Source organism: Anopheles coluzzii, chromosome 3 (genome assembly GCF_943734685.1).
Source record: "Anopheles coluzzii chromosome 3, AcolN3, whole genome shotgun sequence".
Taxonomy (NCBI): Eukaryota; Metazoa; Arthropoda; class Insecta; order Diptera; family Culicidae; genus Anopheles; species Anopheles coluzzii.
Window position 1 is genome coordinate 19,237,734 of NC_064671.1, and position 21,589 is coordinate 19,259,322.

Consider the following 21,589-nt stretch of genomic DNA (forward strand, 5'->3'; position numbering starts at 1 on the left):
GAGTGGGGGGAAAAAAAACACCCTAAATTAGTAGTGCATGGATGCATCTGCGCCGGGAGCTGTGCTGCTACTAGATACACATCTAATTTTGTTATCTCTTGCTTTTTAACATATTTCCTAGCAATGTACTACACACTAGTTTACAAGATAAAACTTGCAGCTTGTGTCTTGGCTTGAAGAAAAAAAAAGTGTCCGCGATTGCCATCCACTGTGTTCACAACATCACATGGGTGTTTTTGTTTGGTGGTTTTTTGTGAAGCAAATATGATACAAATATTCCCCAAGTTCAGCCGGCCCGATACACGGGCGCAATAAAACATCCAAAGCGAACATTACGAATCCTAGTTTGCCATAACCTTTTGAAGAGGGTTTTGTTGATCCGAATGTTGAAAAATAGTCCGAAACAGTGAGCCAAAAACCCATCCATCCTTTCCTATCCCGTTCTACTCGCAGTGCACTTCTATACTTCAATACGCTGCTGCAGTCTATTTGGCAGGTGTGCTTAATGTGTGTGTGTGCGTGTGTTGCAATGTCGGAGGAGAGAGAACTTTTCTCTTCCACTGCATTTCCAATATTCGTTTCAATAACCAGGAATATAAGAGAACCCAATAAAAAAAAGTTAACTCAAACGGACGGTGATATTGCCCGTGGGCAGAAGTTTGGCAGCAATTTCGAGCAGCACAGAAAAGCACAGAAGCAATAGACACAACAGCGAGCATCGAAGCATTTTGGTGGCGAAGGCGAAAAAGAACGTCAGCCGTTTGGACGGCAGTCTCGTCAATTCGGGATGAGTACAGGCGCGAGAGGTTAGAATGATTTAGTTTTGGTTTTTTTGTTTTAATTTTTTTTGGTAAATTTTGACCATCAAAAAGGCGCTCTTCACGGGGAGACAGAATTGCCGAAGAGTCGTTGGAGCACGGAAAATGGGAGGATAACCCGGAGGGTTACAGCAGAGGAACCGAACGGGAAACGGGAAAAGTGTGGGTTGGAAAACGATGGAAATTAAAAGCAATATCGAAGGGGCTGGAAGACAGCTATAGAGAGAGAAAAAATAGAGAGGAAAAGAGAAAGAGAGAGTATGTGTGTGTGTGTGTCGATGAACAATACGAACCAAACAAAAATGGATAAAAAAACCCAAAAGAGGAAAAAAACAAATCAAACAGTTTAATAGAAAAAGTTTGCTCCCGCTCTCATTTAAGTGCAATCGTTGAGGAAAAAAGGGTTATTATGATGATGGGATATGGTTTACAATGAGAAAGAGAGAGAGAGAGAGAGAGAGAGAGAGAGAGAGAGAGAGAGAGAGAGAGAGAGAGCGAGAGATGCAGCAAAATAATATGTTCCCGGAGGAAGGAATAAGCTTGAAAAAGGTTGAATTTTTAGAAAGAAAAGCCATATTTAGTAACACTAAAGCCAATAATAGGAATAGAGAAAAACTTTTTGCGATGATTGAAAGTAAGACAGTAAAGATGTAAAATGGATAACAGTAGTGTTTGAGTGGATAGAAAACAGAACAAACTTAAATACTGATAGAAGTATAAATAAAGCAAGAACCAATAGCGGGACAGAGATGAGGGAAAGATAGTTTATTGTTTCGTTCGGAGTGAATGAACCACAACGATGGAAGGATAATGGGTAGCTTTTAAAAAGGGAAGAATCTGTACACACTCGGTACCATGTGTTGGAGGGGAAGAAGAGTAGTAATGGTGATAAAACCAAAAATATCAGAAGAAAAAAAAATCATATTATAGGTCGTACCATGGTCAGTCGAGGAGGACGAAAACTCATTGGTAACGGCGATCGTGCTGGTGCTGCTACTGTTGCTACTGTAGTTGCTGCTGCTCCTGTTGCTCACGATGCTGCTGCTGCTGCCGCCGATGCTGCAGCAGCCGCTACTACTAACGACACTCGGTGTGGCCGGGTGTGGCCCAACTACTGCCCCGGTTGCCACTGCCTGCGTGCCATGGTGCGGATAGGGAGCGGGATGATGCGGTGGAGGAGGATGTGGCAGGTGCGTGGGATGATGGGAATGGTGGGAGGAGGTGGAAGGAAGCTGCTGCTGATGGTAGTGACGGGACGTTTGATGGCTGCGGGTTGCCTGCAGGGGGGAAGTGGTGCTGCCACCGCCAGCGTCACTGCCAGCCGATTTCTTCACCGACGTCGTCCGGCGATAGTTTGGCGATTGGGCAGTGACACCGAGCCGCGGTGACCCAACTAAACCACCGCGAGTAGGCACACCACCACCACCACCGCCGCCGGAAGCTTGGCTGGTACTGGCGTGACCCGGTGGCACCAGCGGGACGTACGCATCGCTTGGCGAGCAGGACCCGATGCTCGCTAGCGACGAGTTGCTGCTGAACATGGCAGCCGGCGTCGAGGCGACGACATTCCCAGTGCTCACGGCAGGTGTAATGCCCGCAAACGGAACGATCATCGGTGCGTGATAGGACGAATCGGAGGAGGATTGGAACGGACCGACGAACGACGACGAACAGGCGGTGGCGGCGGCGGCAGCAGTGGTAGAGGTACAAGCAGCAGTGGTAATGGTGCAAGTGGTCGAGGTGTTGAGGGAGGAGGAGTTTTCGGCACAGGCTGGCAGGCTAGGGTTCGCTACGACTGGCGGGCGCGGTTTCGCGCCCGGTGCACCAGCACTGTACGGCAGGCCGGCGGAGGTGCCTGCTTTCGGCGGCGAGCCGACCAGCACGACCGTATTGACGCTGGTGGCCGACGACGACGATTCCGAGTTCTGCCCATTGTTCGACTGATCCTCTGGAAGATGCACAACAGAGTGAATTTATTGTGGCCCTTTGCCCTTTTGGGGGAAAAAGTGGGGAAGTGTTTGGGGGAAGTGATTTGGACTTGTCAGGTCGGTGCGATGAGCATTGGCCACGTGTGTGTCGCTTGGTACGAAGAACACAGGTTTAGCGATAGAGAGAGGGAGAGATAATATGTGTAGGTATGGGTGAGAGAGAGCGAGAGATAGGAAATGACGTAATGGAAAGAGAGAGAGAGAGAGGACAGCGCACGAAGAAGTTGTGATCAAGTTGGAGAGTATTGCGCATCGTTCGAATTATTCGCCTAATATAAAGGAGTTTTTGGAGGACAGAAGAAACCACCAGAAATTGGATGAAACATGGTGCAGACGAAGAGATTTCGAATGCTCGATGCGATCACATGGAAAACGATACAACGGTAGAACATCTTCAAACACCTTAACAGCCGATCGTAGAGCAAAAACTGATGGCAAAAACCCCTGTCCTAATGTCAGCTCAAGGTGAAGATAATGCGCAGAAAGTTAAACACGAGCTGCAGATTCACGACATCTTTTCCGAACACATAAAAAGGATTGTTTGGTAAAACCACAGGTTAGCGTCCACTCAGGAAAGAGATACATACAGGTACGAGGATCAAGTTATTTCGTCGCTGGCTTTAGGTAAGTACATTCACGGGACGTTAAAGGGGACGTTGTTTGGTTTGAATTTTAAATTTCAACCCCCTTGTGGTGTTATTTTGAGTACTTAAACAAGCCCCCAAAAACAAAACTTACAAAATTATAATCAATACGCAGAAAAGGGTAGAAGGTAAACCAAACAACTAAAACTATACGTATGGTCTGTGTGTGCGGGTGTGGTGTTAGCTCACAAAACAAACGCTATGCTAGGAAGACTGAGACACTAGATCAAACAGGAGTAAATTAAAGAAGATGAAAAACAAATAGAAAAAAAACTCTCACACTAACAACTACTGATAACGAGAAACAATTCTACGATATAAAAACTGCAGAAAACATCAATCGAAAACGTTGCTTTTAAAACCAAATGTGTGAATGTGAGTAGATAATAAAACCATTAAAAAAGGATGTAACGAAAAACAAATGGGAAATCAAATCGGTAAAAAACACAAGAACACTACACCTGTTAATCACTTTCCCTTTCTTTTGGTGGCTAAATGTAATGGTTACAAATTCCAAATAAGAAAACAACGGCCAAATCAAATCGAATGATCAGTACATAACATTAGAAATTATAGTGGTAAAAAAGGACAAAAATATTTAAACAAAATATAAAAATAATCTAATTACTATATAACAAACTGTTAAAAATATACAAAACTACTACAAATGTTATAAATATTATATAAAAAAAACCATTTCATTGACAATAAAACAAAAGTGATCAAATAAATCGATAAAATATGAGTAATAGCAACCAATACGAAAGAGAAAAATCATCTAGCAACTAACAAACTGTCTACGCGTGAGCGAGTGAGCAGGGCGTACAATATATAGTTGAAGGGAGAGGGAAGTAAAAAACGTTACAATACTCATAAACGGTAAGTGTGAAAACAAACACGGAACGGGGAAAAAACAGGAGAAGAATAAGTGTGTTTAACTTAAAGAGCAAGTAACAGTTCTAGTGCGTTATAAACCTACGACAAAGACAAGGTAGTGTGTGTTTAGCTAGCTTGTGGAAAGAAAGGGAGGAGACAAATCTAAGATGTGAGATCAATGGGGGGGAAAAGGGGGATAAAAACAGAACCGCAGGATATAGGGCTAAGTCTACATAAACCATATCCTGTCTGCGTCCTGGTGCTAAATACTAATGCTAAAGGGGGGAGGAGGTAGGTTTTGTTCAACAGTTCTTCCAAGGTCGTGGAATTCATAAAACCAGGGAACAACGGGGTTGGGCGTTATAAAGTTTAAATATTAGCAAAATGTACGATATAGGGAGAGGGTGGTTACAGGTTTAACTCTATAATAACAATGAAAAAACAAACAAACGGGAAGCCACTTACCGCTAGACGGGGAGCAGTTGATCGGTTTCTGGCCGGTGTGCGTCTGGCGGCGGAATAGCATCGACGTTGGCTTCGAGGCGGCGTTCGCCGACGACGATCGTATCCGTATCATGGGACCGAGGTTATCGTCCTTACTCTTTGCCGACCTGGAAGTTGAAACGTAAAACAGGAGTTAGTGTTGCTGTTCTTGCAACGCAAACGTTCGCTGACCGTCTTTTAGCCGAAAGGTAAGCTAATTTGACACACGGTTGAGCTTTTGTGCTCGTCGCGTTCATGACGCGTTGGGAAAGATTCACTTTCCGACAAAACGTTCACCAGCGCCCAGCGCTCACACCCGTGTAATCAGTTTTGCACCAATCAAGCTAGCTACTGCCGAACCGAAGGACATCCTATTAGTGCTGCCACAGTGCGGGCAATTGACCCTGTGTCCGAGGAATCGAGCGAGCTATTAATTTCAGTTAAATCACTCCAAACTCCCGCCCGCCCGGCAACGTCATAGAGGATGGAAGAAAGCAGAAACCAGCCAAAGGACTGGACACACACAAACGTCGTTATCGATTGCAGTTTTGTTGCGTACCAGCCCCGTAATAGACTCCTTCGAGAAGGCAAACGACGAAGCGAAGAAAAGGAGCCTGTTCAAAAATAATGCTGTCCCAGGAATCTTGCCTCATTTGCCGAGAGAGAGAGAGCGCGCGCGGCGCACGGTTAGTATCATGCTGCGACGAGCATGGTGAAACAAAAACCCGAAAGAAAGCTTAACTGCCCTCCCCAATGCCAGACAGTCGGGAAGGGATGTTGAAAAAAGCTGTCGAAACTGAACAGCAGCAAAAAAACCCATGCTGAATTCCTGATGGACGACAGCTTTTGCACGCTCTGCGGGAAAGCAACAGACGACACACACAGTCTCTCATCCCCCTTATTTTTTTCTCTCTCTCGCCGTTTACCGGCAGTCAACCGTTTTTCCGGCTTTTCCGGGCAGCGTCTACATGCAACAGGTTGGTTGCGCTGGAGTGCTGCTGTGGGGACTCGCTCCAGACGCATGGTTTTTATGGTTGGTTTTTTTTTTTTTGGGGAGACGTTGAAGACATTGGGACGAACGTCTTCCACGTTTTCCGGGGTTGACGAGCGGGCTTTTTTGTTCTTGTTTTTTGTTGCGCCTCTCTCTCTCTCTGGGACACATTTCAACAGGAGAAATCTTTTGAAAATCTTGTTAGTCGCCGCCGGTGGTTCGGCAGCATTTCAGGAGCTGCTGGAGAAACAGGCGGAACACAGCTAACGAACGACTATATATTTTTTTACGGTGGACATCATCTAATATCGATGAAGAAGGGAGTTTGGAGGAATGTATCCAAGCGAAAACATCATCAAACGAAACATTCGTTTTGTTTTAGAATGCGTTCAAGCATTGGAAAAGACAGTCTTCTCAATTTGATTTTCCTCCTTAAGCGTGTGCCACCGCCGTCTAGACTGTAGACAGATTAGCGCAGTTTGGCGAAGATCACGAAACTACAAAAGATTAAAAATACACTATTTAAATACGAAACGGGAATATACTCACTTCATGATGGTGGTGTACATGTTTTGCGCGATGATGGAATCCTGCACCTCCATCCAGATTTCGCCCGCTCCCGTTTTGGAGCTGCGGCCAACCTCCAGGTAAAAGTAGCGCTGTGAATGCCCACATCTGAAAAATAATTCGATTAAAAAACATGCGTTTACTCCAACTTCTCTTGCAACGCTTGCGTTCGCGTTGGTTGGTCACTCTTACCTTCGTACCGATGCCAGCAGAAACTCGACATTTTCGGCCCGCTTCTCCTGGTGCGGCGTCAGTTCCGATCCGATGCGGACCAGCGATAGGGTTTTGTCGGTGATGCAGAGCCGATAGTTGCCCAGGATGCCGTAACTGTCGCCGAGCCCCTTGCGCTGCACGTACACTTCCCAAACGTGCTCTGGAGGAGGAGACAACAAAAAATGGGTAGAAAAAGTTAGTTAGCTGAACTGAGCGGAGGGAGCAATAGCAAAACTCAAAAAAACCTGCAGAAGGAAAAAGTTATATTGCAAATTGAAAGCAAAAAGGGACAAAAACCAGCGCCGATTACAAATTTGTGCTTTGAATAGTTAGCTCTTTCGGCTGGATGAGTCACAAGGAGTGCGCGCTAAACGAGGCGGAACCACCTCACCATCATCCACCCTTCCCAGGACACAGCCGCCCTACCCGTAACCCACCGCCTGTCACTGGCTTGTCTCGCTCCAGGGTGTCCACAGGGCACTATAAATTATTACCCGGTCGGGTCGTCCGGAATGCCACACGGCAGAGGATAAGTGTGCCGTGGGGGGGGGTCGATCTGCTGCCGGTAAAGCGAGATGGGAGCGGGAAAAACTGCTTTTCTACCGTGAAAAATCAACCCCACTTACCTCGTTCCAAACAGCAGTACAAGCAGCAGAGCTATCATTCCGTTTTGTTCATTAAACAAACGAAACGAAATGGATTTTTCATTTACTGAATTGTTCGCAGAAAGTTGCGCCGAAAGTGATTCGCTCGCTACACCTGTGTGCCGGGAGCACAGAGGGAGAAAAGAGCTTTCAGTTGTTTGTGTTTCCCTTTTTTGTGTTGTTTTTTTTTGCTGTTGCAGATAGAACCTAATGGCGACTGGAGAGCACACTCCGATGGGTGCGCGCTGCTACCTTGCGCGGAAGGTCAGCTGTCTGTGTGTGTGTGTGTGTGTGTGTGTGTGTGTGTGTGTGTGTGTGTGTGTGTGTGTGTGTGTGTGTGTGTGTGTGTGTGTGTGTGTGTGTGCGCCCGCTCAGGTAAGTGGTAAACTGGTGAACAATTTAATTTAGACAAGGACATGATAGTGTTTTCTAACCCCTTACCAATTCCTCACGGGGAAACCCACCCCATTTCCCAGGCGTTTGCTTCTCGATAGGGCTACAACGCTGATCCGGTATTTAGTTTAAACAGATTCCCTTATCGACCTTCCCTCTCTCCCTCTCTCTCTCTCTGTGTCTCTCTGTCCACACGCACCACAAACACCATCCTTCTTTTTGCGAGCGAAATGGTAAATTAATTACTTAATGGGCAAAGCGAGCGTAAAACTTTGCCACGTCCACTACAGCGCCATCTATCTGGCATCGAACAGTTGAAGGGGTTAAGAGGAGGAAGGTTGTTTTTTCGTGTTTTTATTCCATTTGTGTCTTTTTTTTTCAATTTTCCCAAAACGAAATGAACCGTGGCTTGCTCGGAATTCAAGCGGACTGTTTTTTTGTTTTGCTCAATTGTGTTTGGTAAATATTGTTGGGAAATGATCTCATGGTTGTGTTTTCTGTGTCCAACCTATCAAAACTAAAACTAATATTTTTTATCCGAACAAGCACGCACTGTTTTCGTGGCAGTTACCTTTTCCATGAGGTCATTGGTTGGCTAATACCCGTCAAAACAAGTTTTAAAGCTGTTTTAGCCAACTGTTTCCATTAATTAGTTGTATTGTTGTTTGTCATTGTCATGTGGACATAAAGCTGTATCAGAATATTCCCTATTATTAATTTTTAGCCCAATTGGACTAAATACTCTCCAAGTCTTATAGAGTCTGCAAATAAAACCATACAGGCCTAATTTGGTACCTAGTACGGGACAGTTATTGGATTAAAAACACAAACATAGCATGAAAAATTGTAATATGAAAACAAAACAAAATGTCTAATATGATTCATTTTGAAGCTGAATTCTTAATTTGATACATAACCGTTTACAGGTGTCTGCACTAAAATGTATAAGCATGAATAACAACCTTTCCACAAGAGCATTGCACACCATTCGAGTAGTAGTAGCAGTACTAGTGGATAAGTAATTATGCGCCAAGACTGAGTTTTTTTCCGCCCCGTCACATCATGTCTAGGTACGTCTACCCGCTTTGCGAGTAAAAGCGCCACCACTTCACGTGAAGATAAACAAGTTTAGTGCTTATTTTATACTTCCCCCGTACGTCCTCGCGCACCAAAATTCCAAGACAGACCACCGCCGCGTGCCAGAGTTTTAACCAAGCCAGAAGGACATGCCGCGTCTGGGCGACAGGTAAAACCATACGCCAGATAATCGGTGGAACAGGCACCACCGCACACATGCCCGCGCTTACGTGATGCGACAAACTGTCACACTAGCTTTTTGTTAAGTCACTAAGTCCGGAACACCGGAGCACATCATGGCCCGCCAGACCAGAGAGGGAGTAGAGCCTACCACACAGTAAGTAGACTTCTTGGGCGGTGAACAAAAATAGGAATTGCTCAACTCTAGCGCCTCTAGAGTGGTGGCAGACACCAGCACCACAAAATGATAAACAAAACTAAAATAAGTTTCGCGTGAAGGGAGAGGCGGTTGGGCCCAAGGAGCAGAAAATTCGCAGACATTATATAGTTTCCGTTTTACATGAGTGCATCTTGCAAGGGAAACCCCATTAACTTAGACAGATAGGCAGGAGGAGCAGAGAGATAGAGACAACGAAAGGGCAAGAACATAACTGCATAATGTTTGTCTGCTTCCCGCCACGGCAAACCTCCAGCCCCCGCCTAGTCAACGTTGTGCATCGGTGCATCACTTTTCACCGGCAAGTGTTTCCAAGCCACTTCCGCCGCATCATAGACATACATCACACCCAGCACCCCCCTTGTGCCCTTTGCCATCCTCTCACCTCTCTCACCCGTACGAAGATCTCACTAAGGAACAAGTGTCACTGATCCTGCAACCGCATCTACCTTCCACCGACAAACAGGGGAATGTGGGGTGGATTTCAGGTTTAATGGTTTCTGACTGAATTGCGATGCACGCGCCACGCCTAATTAATGAGCAAATAACAATTCACTCCAAGGCAGCCACCGTCGCCGCTACCGTGCCTAGACGTCAGATGTGTGTGTGTTTGCAAGGTCGGTTTTTAAAGAGCCCTTGCTTTAGAGAGAAGCACCCCGGAGATGTGTTATTACTTGGTTTTGCCTCTAACTGTTCAGAATCGGAGGTACGAAACGGATCCACCGTAAACTACTGAGACATGAAACAAGAGGAGAAGAGGGGGTTTTAAAAAGCAAATTGCACACACACACACACACGCGTGCGAGATGGCCGCAGGCAACAGCCATCAGAAACGTGCACGCGCCGCCACCACTAGTTTCATTTACTTTTCGGTCCAATTAATCGATAATTGGAGACGACAGTGAATTACATGCCTGTGGCTCTCGTGTCTCATCCCCGATGGCACCAGAACCGGAACAGAAAGGGGGAGGGCAACAACAACAACAACAAAAAAAGAAAAGGATCTTTGCTGGGTCTTGATTAGGGCAGGGCAGCGAATGAATGGGGGCAGTCGTCATCGCTAGTTAGGCTGGAAGTAACAACCTGCTCAACCTCATCACCTCGTACTAGCACCATTTCGACTCGACAACAAATTTTACACCCAATCCTCTCTGTCTCCCTTTTTTTACTGAAGCAAAACAACACACTTCCGGCAACAGGTCTGGGAGGGGGAAAATACTGAGCCGGCTGGAAGAGCCGACGGCGGCGGCGCGTTCAATTGTACGCTTAATTCAATTCAATTAGCGACTAATTAGTTCCACGTGGTGTGGTGTGTGTCCAATACGGTTGGAGAGCCGTTGGACACAGTTTTCCTTCGGCATGCCATCGGAGGAGGGCAGCGACTTACTTGTCTGTATATGTGTGTGTTTTGCGTCGCTGATTTTCCTTACGGCAGCCGGGCCCGCACCCGTACCGAGACACAGCCCTTCTTGTTGGCCATCTCGGCAAACCACAGAGCGCGCGCCCGCGCTCGATGTAGTCGGTGTGTGTGACGGACGAAACTCGCCACCTACTCGGCGAAAAGGTGGTTGGCTACTGTTTTTCCCTTTGCCTTTCTGTGCCCTCCTTTTCCTCCCGGGGGGGGCTTTATAGCCGGCCGGAAGTGGTCATAGTTCGATTAGCTTTGGATGCGCATCAGTAAGCATGGGGCGTGCGCGCGCACTCTGGTTGTAAAACAGACCCCCCCCTCCCCCCTGGCGACCCCGACCGATCGAGACACAACACAAAACAAAGCGAAGGAGCATTTAGGCGGAGCCTGGGGGGGAAGCGCGCGTAATTGTGTACGGAATTTCTCCTTGAAAATGAATTCGACATCAAAAACAGGCAATTAAATTTTTAGGGCTCGCTGGGGGGGAGAGCGAGCTCGTTAAAACATGACAGCAAATGGGCAATACACGTCAACTGATATGAAACATTAAAGGTGAAATATGCAACCGTTAGGCGTGTTTACAGTGTATCGCCTGGGCACCTTTCAGTGTGTGTTTGTTAAGTCGTTGTTTGCATTAATAATGTTGATGTTATCCGATTGATCATTGATCGTACGCCTCCTAACTGACTCGTTGTTGAAGAATAAAGCTCGTTAGATATGGCATAAATTAAAGACAAGGTTTTGATGATCTACTCGATGTTGCCCACATCATTCAGCGTTTACTGAACACTTTTAACGTGCAGCATAATGTCCAGAAAAGCAACAAATGTCCCTTCCTCAAGCCAGAAACAGAAAAAAAAATGCTACATCACTAACGTCCGTAACAGAACTGCATCATCATAATGCTCCCGGGTGGCAAAGCAATCAAATGATTAGCACACTCACATTTCCGTGTCTAAACTCGTGAAGAAAGCAACGTGACAGCGCTTGAAGTAAAGGTACTGTTACAGCTGCAGGATGCGTGCCAAAATTCTTATCCCAAGGATAATGCCATTACGGACCTCTCACCATTCGTAGACAAAGTAAGGGAAAATAAATCAGAAATTTCAACCAATCTTAAATGTGATGCTGGACAGAATGTACACACACAAACACAGCTACACACAAAACTCATGACTGCTTCCAGTTCTGGGGCCCTCAAATGACCATTGCACAAGTACTGTGGAGTGGATAGTAATGGTCTTTCCGCTTCACTCGAAAGTCATTCGAGTGGGCTTATAAAGATGCTGACTATTACTTGTGATGGCAAATACACTTTACAGAGTGTTGAAGAGTAAGAAAAACAGAGGGAAAGTAAGAGATGAGAACCTTTTCACTTCTTGATACATATTTCCCTATCTGCCACCAATTCAGGATCCTCAACTGTACCCTGTGTCCAACTATGCAAGATGCACTGGAGAGTCGACAAACTCTTAGAATCATACCACTCACGGCTTTTACTGTACCAGCACTGATATTAGCATGTGATTTTCAGCTTAAATAATCAGTTTTTGCTGGAAATAGATAAATCCTAATTGATTGGTCGTTGGATTAGAAATTGTACAACGACCAACTTTGATCGATCGATTATTCTTCAAATTCCGACGATCATTTTTACGATTTAGCTCTTAATATGTCTTATCGTATAGCAACTGGCTATATCATACCAGGCGGCTTTCACATAGAAGGAAAACGACTAAATTGAGCAATAATTTCATTACTTTAACCCGGAAACCTCACTCCACTGCAACACATTTTAGCAGTCATTTAAATTTCATCATTAAGTGGAATGCAATCCTTTTAAAATGTCAGCCAAATTCCGATCCTAAAATGACCTCCACCACTTCTGTGAAGTAAGTAATACTGGAGGGGGGAGAATTCCACTTAAGGGACTCCTCAATATACGCCTAATTAACAATTTAAGCACTGTACAGATGTCCAGTGATTTTCTGAATGGAGCTGCTACGGAGGCCACTAACGCTGACCCACATTCCGGCGACAGTACCCCCCCTTTTCGTGGAAGAAAGATCCGATAGGCGATAGTATCAAGTTCTTGCCCTTCCGGGACACAACTGATGGCACATAAATGTACCCTTCTCCACCCGCCTTCCTTGAAAGATGTGGACACTTTCCGTTAGCGGTATGATTTTTTTTTCTTTTTCGGAAAAGGATCCCAAAAACGAAGAAAATGGGTACCCAGATATTATATTTTCTAACATTTTTGCACGAAACGATACGCAACAAAAAACAGGGGGCAGCCTGCTCTATTGCATCTTCACCACAAGCCGGTGTCACACACACCCACACGTACGCACACCTGTTACCCACGCGTGGTTAGCGAGAGAAGCTTTTCCGAGCAATTGTCTTAGAAAAGGAAAAACTCCCCAGACGGTGTACGATTCACTTTCGGAACCTTTTTCGTCCCTCTACGCATGTGAGATGGAAAAAGCTAAATCCTTGTAGCATAAAAAAAGAGAAACAAAGAAAGTGAAATCATAGCCCGGTCCCTAGTTCGGTCACATACAGGCCGTAAATCCAGATTTAATGCAAACTGCCATCGAAAAATGAAGGTTGCTCCCGGGTTGTGTGGATCTGGGGGGACCTTTATTCTCGGGATTGTGCAAAATCTTGCAACTGGGAAAACGAATTCTCCCTCCCCCATATGTCTCTAATGTGCGAAAAGGATCGAACAGTCTCTACTTTTTTTTTGCTAGTACACACCTACGGCAATTTCTGGGAGTTGATCCTTGTTGCTTGCGGCGGAAGCGCTGGCAAAAAGAAAGATGTCACAAGCGCCCGGCGGTCTCTGGACGCGGAAGTTGCGTTCACCACACACACACACGCACACACCGGTAACCGTAATAAATTTCGATTCAATTACGGGCACGAATAAATAATAGCAGATTGCGTGCGTGGTACAGGTTTTCCCTTGGTGTTTGTAGTGACTTGTAACCGGCCGGCAACGAGTGTGAGTGCGTATGTTACTTTTGAATGAAGAACCCAAAGCTTGCGCTGTTTGTTGTGAATGGAATAAGTGCGTAGTATGATCCTCGCGTGCTCGAATTAAGACGTTTGCCAAGTAAATTGAAGCTCTCAATGTTCGTAGTTAGACGCTTTAACGACTTAATTTAATCAAACAAGGTTCCATTTGAATACAGTATGTAACAAGACACAGAATTATGCTGACCATAATTGAATCTTACCATCAATCGCAATATTATTTCTTTTGATATGCCTAAACACATTAATTCAATGGAATTTCTCTGTGTCACCGCGAGACGCTTTAGGGTTTTGCATAAAATGTTTTCCAACAAATTAGCTGTTGCTACCCCTTTGCCATGGTACCCGACGACCTCACCCGACAGGCTTCGTTTCGGCAAAAGATTTTCATTCATTCTTGAAACCCAAAATTTTCCCCGCCCCAATGTGACGTTTTCTGTGTTGCGGAGTTGCAACTGATGAAGATTTACGGGCTTTCAGAACGCTTTTTATACACTGAATCCTGCTAAAGTTGTTATTGTTTGCGTTGCCGTTTTGTTTCGCGAAGTTTGGCGCGTCTCCCCGCATTAATAAAAAAAATAGTACAAAAAAAAGCAAATGCGCGACGCCGAAAAACGATTTATCGCCGACAAAACACACAACACCCATCATATGTAATTACGGAAAGTGTAATCGGTGGTTCGTACGGTTCTAGTTTGTTTCGGCCACATTCGGAAAGGGTTGGTGGGTTTGTGGGGGGAAAAAAACACAAGTACAAACAAGGGAAAAACACAACAGATAGCGCACCCACGACACGATCAGCCCCTGCGTATATGAGAGCTCGTTGCATGATCGCATAAATGTAATCCTTCTAATGCGTCAAAGTCACGGAGCGAAACAGTAAAACAGGGACAAACGACAGGGCTTACCACCTTCCTGTACCACCCTGTGTGCGTGTCAGATCGGCTTCGTATGACGACTTTTTTTCTCCCTTAATTCCAATCCCGCCTGAAGCCGGGAGTGAAAATAAAGGCGACAGATGCAACTGGTACACTGCACAAGCCCCACGGAAAGGCGACAGGAGGTTTCGAATCCTAAATACCTTTTCGTTCGCTTTATTTTTTTTTTTTGGATCTCTGTTTGGATTAGTTTGAAAATTGTTCACACACCATCATCATCATCATCCTCTTCACCCGGCCACAACCGGCCGGCCAAGGGTGCCCGCGTCGTCGCGTCGGGTCGAAAAGGTCCGTGATTTACTGCAGTTGGATGATTTATGGTTACACTTTTCTGCGGTAGCAATGGCATAATATGGATCCTCGCTTTCCCTCTACCCCCAATTTATCGAGAATACTCGTGTGTGTGTGTGTATGTGCTGAGATTAAACTTTATCAAAGGGGAGGAAAAAGCCGAGTATAAAATGGATAGGAATTGAACAAAAAAAAGCAGAAAAAAACGCCCAAACCGACACACGAAGGAAACGTTTCCTAATTTGAGAAAATTGTTTTCCGTTCGCTCGTGGCGCAGGAACGCTTGGAGGGAAAATTACGGTTGATTTTGCATCCATCCGCACCCTGCAATCAGCGCTCTACCGCCGGCCGTGGTGCATTTTATTCGAGCCACAATTATTAGCTTTACAGTTTTGGAGGGGAAGAAACGATGAAATTGCATGTTTTAGTGCACAAAGCGCACACAGACATAGAGGTGCGCGAAGGCGAAGAAAAGCAGGACGTCTGCTGGGCAGGAAATTGTTTGTTTTCCACGGCTGTACTACTAATTGTTCCGCAAGTTGGTTTAATTTGTTGGTTACTACAGCGCGGTAAGATCCATTAAAAAAGGGTTTTTGTTTTAAGTGAGCTTTGTGTTTTTGCAGAGAGTTGATTGAGGTACATAATTATCTGCCGGCAAAAGTTTGATTAAATTAATTGCAGGAAGGTCTGTGCCCTCACCAGCTGCCGAGAAGTCTGAGAAGGATTCGGAACTCCAATTCAAACGACGTTTGTTTCTTGCCTCTCTAGACAAGTCGAATAATATATTCCACCTCTCACCGGGGAACACTCCAAAAATGGACAACAACATTTTGATAAATCCCAGATAAAGTGCCATTTACCTTTCGGCGCTTACGGAACAGCATTTGGAGCGCACAAGCACTTGGATTTGGATTTTCAGGGTTTTTTTGTGTGTGCATGCGACATTTTTGCTACAAAGCAAAAAATAAAAATAAACGAAACAAGCTCAAATAGACCTGGCCTGAATCTGAAAGTGTTGTCACTGCAAATACTGAGTGGTACAAGCAGGGAAATAAAATAAACAAGATAACAGATCTACTACTACCTAGTGCCGGAATGGCTTTGGCCCGTTTTGAAGACATCATGGGACTTCTGGAGATCTTCTGCTGCGTTGGGTGTCGGGGTCGCACGCTGCATCCCAAATACGAGAGACACCCTCCTGCAGCGAACGTCATATCCCGGGTGTTGAGACTTGTCGTGTGGCGCAGTGAAAGACTCTCCAGGCGCTCCAATATATCATTCCACGCGTTTGCACACGCCACGCGCCATGGCGCTGTGTGGAAATGGAGTGATTTATAAAAAAACAGCGCACACACACACACACAATAAACAAGCAAAAAGATGTGTATGTGGGGAAAGCCCGAGACCTTGTCCGCCCACCTCCGCCTGATGTGATCTTCAGCAATGAAGCCTTTTTCCCTGAAGGTCCGCAGAAGTGTCCACTAAACCACTTGAACGTGGAAGTGCTGGTGGAGTGTGAAAGCCCACCAGCAAGAAGGGTCAACACAGCAACTGTGACCGGCGACAGACGACAGGCGACAGGCGAAGACGTCCACGATGGCCGGTATATACAGCGTCAAGCGACAACGATTGGGAATTTATAGGCGATTAATGATTTATTTTTCCACATTAAAAGCTGGAACAACTGCACCCCCTGGCGAGAGAGGGGGAGTAGTGTAGTGGAGGAGTCGGTCTCGCTGGCTCGGACGGCACACACATAAATAACTGTGTGCGGACAGCGGGGCGAGCGAAAACGCTGCAAATGTATATATTTAACTTGGACGTCGGACAAGTATATTTCCTCCAATTGATACAGATGCGATTATAAAGACGCGCGTGTGAGTTCCGTACCCCCTGTGCCAGGGGCTTTTGACCGTTTGATCAACGGGTTTCTTTGCCAATAGGAGGAGGGGGAGGTTTTGTGCCACCATTGCCACCACCACCGCCGCCAACACATGTACACGGCAGTGGGGGAACAAACAACGAACCGGAATGAAAGATGCAGTTCCGTCCGGTTGGGTCCAAATTGCATTGCGGAGATAAAAGCGAAAAAAAAAATACACACCAGAACGGTCACAAGCGTACACACACAGACAGTTCCGTTTCTTTGCCGCTCTGGCCAAGAAAATGTACGACACAGAAAAGCTTCTTCAGCGCTGGAAGCAGAAGCTGGAGATGAGGGAAAAGGCATTAACTTCTGATACAATTTATCAGTTTTAATGCTCGCTTAATGGCATTCTTTTGTGTATAAATTTCATAAATAACCTCCATGGACTAGAGCCCGGCTGGTCTCACTATGTTTGCTGCTCCCGCTGCAGCCGAGGAGTTGTTGTCCGAGCATTGAGAGGGGACGCATTTTATTGTATAAACGATTGTTTCGTGACCAACAACTGCCCACTGCTGGCTGGAGAGGATTGGCGCTGTTGTGTTATGTCCAAAAAACGAAAGGAGAAAAATAACGAAAACAAAAAAAAAAAAACATAGATGATGGGTGTCTCTAGCTGACCGTAAGCTGACAGACCAGGACATTTGCGAACAAGTGGCCTAGGTAGCCAGAAGGGCCAACCAACAGCAGCAAGCCTCAAGGATAAAGCATTACGGAGGCAACGCTTCATTAAGGATGCACACCTCGCAATGGGTAAATACGTTCCCTGCCGGGCACTACCAACCAAACCCCGCTGCAGCTGGACCCACTGAGCTAAGGACGCCGCACACGCGGGACAAGCCGGACACAGCAAAACCTGTGCCAGAAAGCGTACGTCGTTCGACTGTGAGTAGCAAGAGATGGAGTAGTAGGCGCCACCGCCGCCACTGCGCTGTACGCCAAACGATGAAATGATAAAAAATCCTCCCAACATGTTTAATGGCGAATAAAGCTGGCAAGGCGCACAAGGATAAGCGATTTATCTTCCGGACGACAGTCGCCACACTCTCGCCAATCGTGCAAAACGTGGCGTGTGTATGCGATGACAGGGAAAACGGATACCGGATATCGTGCCGAGCAAGAAGCGCGTTTGCACACACTACTAGCTAGGTACTTGCGACCCAGATGTGTTGAGGAATTCAGAAGCTTCATATAGAGAGCATCGCATTATTCTTCAATAAATTGGTCTATTTTATGACGCGACGAAATGGTTGTGAATTAAAATTAACATTAGCCTTATGCTCTGTTTGCTCTTCTGTTTAAGTTTTTACCTTTTTGTTGTTTCCAAATTGCGAGCTAGATGTTTGTAATTTGTTGTCGTTCTATCGTTGCTAGTTCAACACTTTTTTATACACATGGTTAAATTGGTTTAGAAATTTAATCTTTTCATTTCAATAATATTGTTGGATTTTGATTTTATACATTAATATTTCGAATATGAATTCAAATAAGAAAACACATATGAATTAGAAGGAACTAAACCATAGGATATAGATAACACTACTTGACTAATTTGGACTGCATGAAATGAACTGCTCGAACTACAAGAATGAACTTTGTAATGAATTCTGTAATGAACTATGTGACAAACGAATAAACAGTTGCAAACAGACCGGCGATTAAGGTGCACTCTTCTTATCAAATTTATACTAAGCTAATATCACAATCACAATAGGAAATGAATTGAAAAAAAAGGAACTCTCCATGCATTGCCTGCAATTGCGTTTAAGTGGCATTATTATGAATCAATCACCAATAATAACTATGATCCTCTGATCGATTGCCATTTCTTGTCCCGACTAACGTATCAACAAGGAAATAGCCATACTCTCTTCGCGTATCCTACCGCAAGTTGGCGCCTTCGCTTACAACTTACGAACTCCACTCGACTCTGTTGCTATAATTAAGTTTCCAACGTAAATGTCGACCAAGATGGCGGGGTAAAAAGAAGCAAAAGTAAAAGCAAAAAAACAAACGCATGAAAAACGCTACTAAAAGTGCAAACAAACATTCAAGTCAAGACGAACTAATTCAATTAGATTCGTTCGTTGTTGGCGCTTGCCGGGAGGCAGCCAAAGACAACCAACTACTTGTCGATGAACCGGGGGGGAAGAGATGCCAGTGTCCTTCCCTATTCCTCCCGTTCACTATGGAGCACAATCCTTTCCTTCGTTCACTGTGTCCAGAGCGTAAAATGTGCAACACGCACAGAGACACAGTGCCTGACTGTTCCCACCGAGCCGGGTGGTTTCCCACTGTGCAACTCATCCATTTTATTGCATTTCTATCGCTCGATAGTGACCTTCTTCTGTCTGTCACACGACCACCTGATGGCCCTTCTGCTTCTCTACCAACGACTCGCGACGACTTTCTTAAACTGATAAAAAGTGGCATAACATAAATAACATTTTGGGGGTAAAGTGTCCCCGCGGGGTGCCGCCGGCGGTACTTATCAATAAATTGATGGTCAATTAATGCACCGTAGGTGGTTGGCGTCGGTCCTCCCCAGCCCCTTGCGGTTGAGCGAGAAGGGTAGAGAAGTGTCCTTCTGGTTCATCGAAGCAGCAATCGCGAACGGTAAAGGGAGCAGCCATCCCAAAATACGAGAGAAGAGTGGAAAAATCGAACCAAAAATGTAAAAGGAATATTGAACCGTTAGCCCCACACAAGTCTGACCAGTTGAGCAGCCCCAACAGTGTAACAGGTCCTTGGGAGGCGGCGGGTTCATCGATGAGCGTTCGTCTGGGGATCATTACTGTCCAATTACTTCACCCGGCATCGGGAGCAGTTCGGGCACAGCATAATGAGCGTGATTTCTCATTGTGACGGCGGCATCGATTGGCTCTTTAAAATGATTTGGTGTATTTAATGGTCTGCCTCGTTTGATTTAATTTTTTTGATTTTTATTAAGATAAATTGTGAAATTTAATGAAGAAACATAGGATTAAATAAATTCTACGTCTTAAATGGTTTCAGTAAATCTAGATATTTCTTGTGCCAAGAGTAGCATTTGACACAAAAGCATAGCTAAAAGCACTAGAATAATTTTAAATCTCAACAGAACTTACTACTAAAACAAAAAGGAACTAAATGCTGCTTCAAAATAAAGAAAGCAACACAATAACAATATAGCACGCTTATCAAACGCGATATAAATAAGGCTTACTACGAACTGGTGTTCTGACAATATTGCATCCGAAGCACTAATCCTTATTAAAGGAATAACAAAATATAAGCACGTTGTATATGATATTTGCAGACTTCAAGACCCTGAATCCTGCCTCCTTCTGTCATTCACTCAATTTCTGCTAATAAAGATATCACCGAAAAAAAGACGAAGAACTAACGATTGTCATCCATTCCGGGATAAAGATAAAAGCTAACGTTAACAGTACGTGCGCTTATAAACAACGGTGTTACCAGCGATCATTTACGCTCCACTTCGTCAGTCTCCGTTGCTTTATTTACTTTTGCAACCAACAAACGAGCGGGCCACAAAAATATCTTTCCTCAAACCGGACAACCAGAACACCAAAAACGTTGATTGTCCTTGCAGCAAACTTCAAATATATTGCTGAGTTAAAAAAACGCACACAGTTCCGCTCAAAAATAACTGCCACAACGTGTGTGTGTGCCAGCTTCGGGCGAAGAAAGGTACGCCATATTTCTCCGGCCACGCGGTCGTTTGGGCACTTAAATTATTTCCCCAAAGCCCTTAATCCGTGACAATAACCGGAAGTACGGACATTAATGCTTTTAAGATGTTCTTGCGATTCTTGCTCTTTTGCACTGGGTGGCGCGCGCAGATGCTTTTACTCCTTTTTTTTGTGTCGTTGGTAATTTCACTTCACGCTCAATATTACCAGTCTCGATATCATCACGTTTTTGGGTTTGGTGTTGTAGCAAATGCAGCAGCGAGTGGGAAAGAGTTGGGGGGTTTTCCCCCGTCTGGAGCGATTTTTGTGCCGGTCAGCTAAAGTTTGGCAATGATCTTATCCGATTTTTTGTTGTTGCTTGTGGAGATGTTGCTTCTCTTCATTGAAATCCCGCTCCAGTTGCACATCCTTTGAACAAGGGAATGCGACAACTCTGGTACATTGACACACGAACAAACGCGACGAACAAATTGAGTCAGCAAGGATGACGAACGAGTGAGTCGCAATTGGAGTTGGCGGAAGCGAGAGAGCAGAGCGGTGGATATTGCTTGTAAAAAATCCCCAACATACACTCATAGATGATACCAACCAATAACAACAAAAAAAAGGAAAGCAAAGATAGAAAAATACCCAATGCAATACACAACATGTACTTTTTCTCCTCACGTTGGCAACCCTCTCGCCACCGGTGTGTGTGTGTGTCCCCATATCGTGACTTGAATCGAAGCCAAATTCTTATGAAAGAGTTTTCATGTCGCTCGCTTATTATCCTCCGGCCACACACACACACACCATGTCCTCGAGAAAAAGAGGGTATTTATTTTTTGTCTGCTCCTCTTCCGCTGTAAGGATTTTTCATTCACCCACCCAAAAAGATTTCCCCCCTCGGACGCTGGCAAGCAATTGCTTATAGCCGCGCGCCGGTTTTTGCTCCAGTTTTTATTCATTTATTTATACAATCCACACACCATCATTCCGAGTGCCGAACGGGAATGGGACGGGATGCACCATGATGCTGCGCTATTGCGAACGACACATTGATATTATCTGCCCCGTTCTACCGTGGTCTGCCCATCTCACGTGGGGTCGGTGGTGTGTACCAGCGCGAAAGCAGTTTGCAGCTGATCAGTTGTGTGTTTGTGTGGATGTTTTGATTGCATACCTCCCCGTTTTGGCGTATGGCGCACGATGGGAATTTCCTTC

General features: G+C 45.2%; 1 protein-coding gene across 15 annotated transcripts in view; it reads right to left on the reverse strand.

Moving 5' to 3' along the window:
- LOC120957087 (pneumococcal serine-rich repeat protein) overlaps positions 1-21,589 on the reverse strand; it is a 223,570-nt gene that overhangs the window by 23,676 nt on the left and 178,305 nt on the right. For 13 of the 15 annotated variants that reach the window (XM_049610476.1, XM_049610478.1, XM_049610479.1 and 10 more), the window contains 4 exons: positions 6,560-6,740; positions 6,350-6,475; positions 4,792-4,937; positions 1,756-2,766 (listed from right to left, as the gene is read on the reverse strand). In XM_049610476.1, coding sequence (XP_049466433.1) covers positions 1,756-2,766; positions 4,792-4,937; positions 6,350-6,475; positions 6,560-6,740 — 1,464 coding nt within the window. The remainder of the gene's footprint in view (positions 1-1,755; positions 2,767-4,791; positions 4,938-6,349; positions 6,476-6,559; positions 6,741-21,589) is intronic. The other 2 variants (XM_049610484.1, XM_049610486.1) reach the window with 1 other exon arrangement.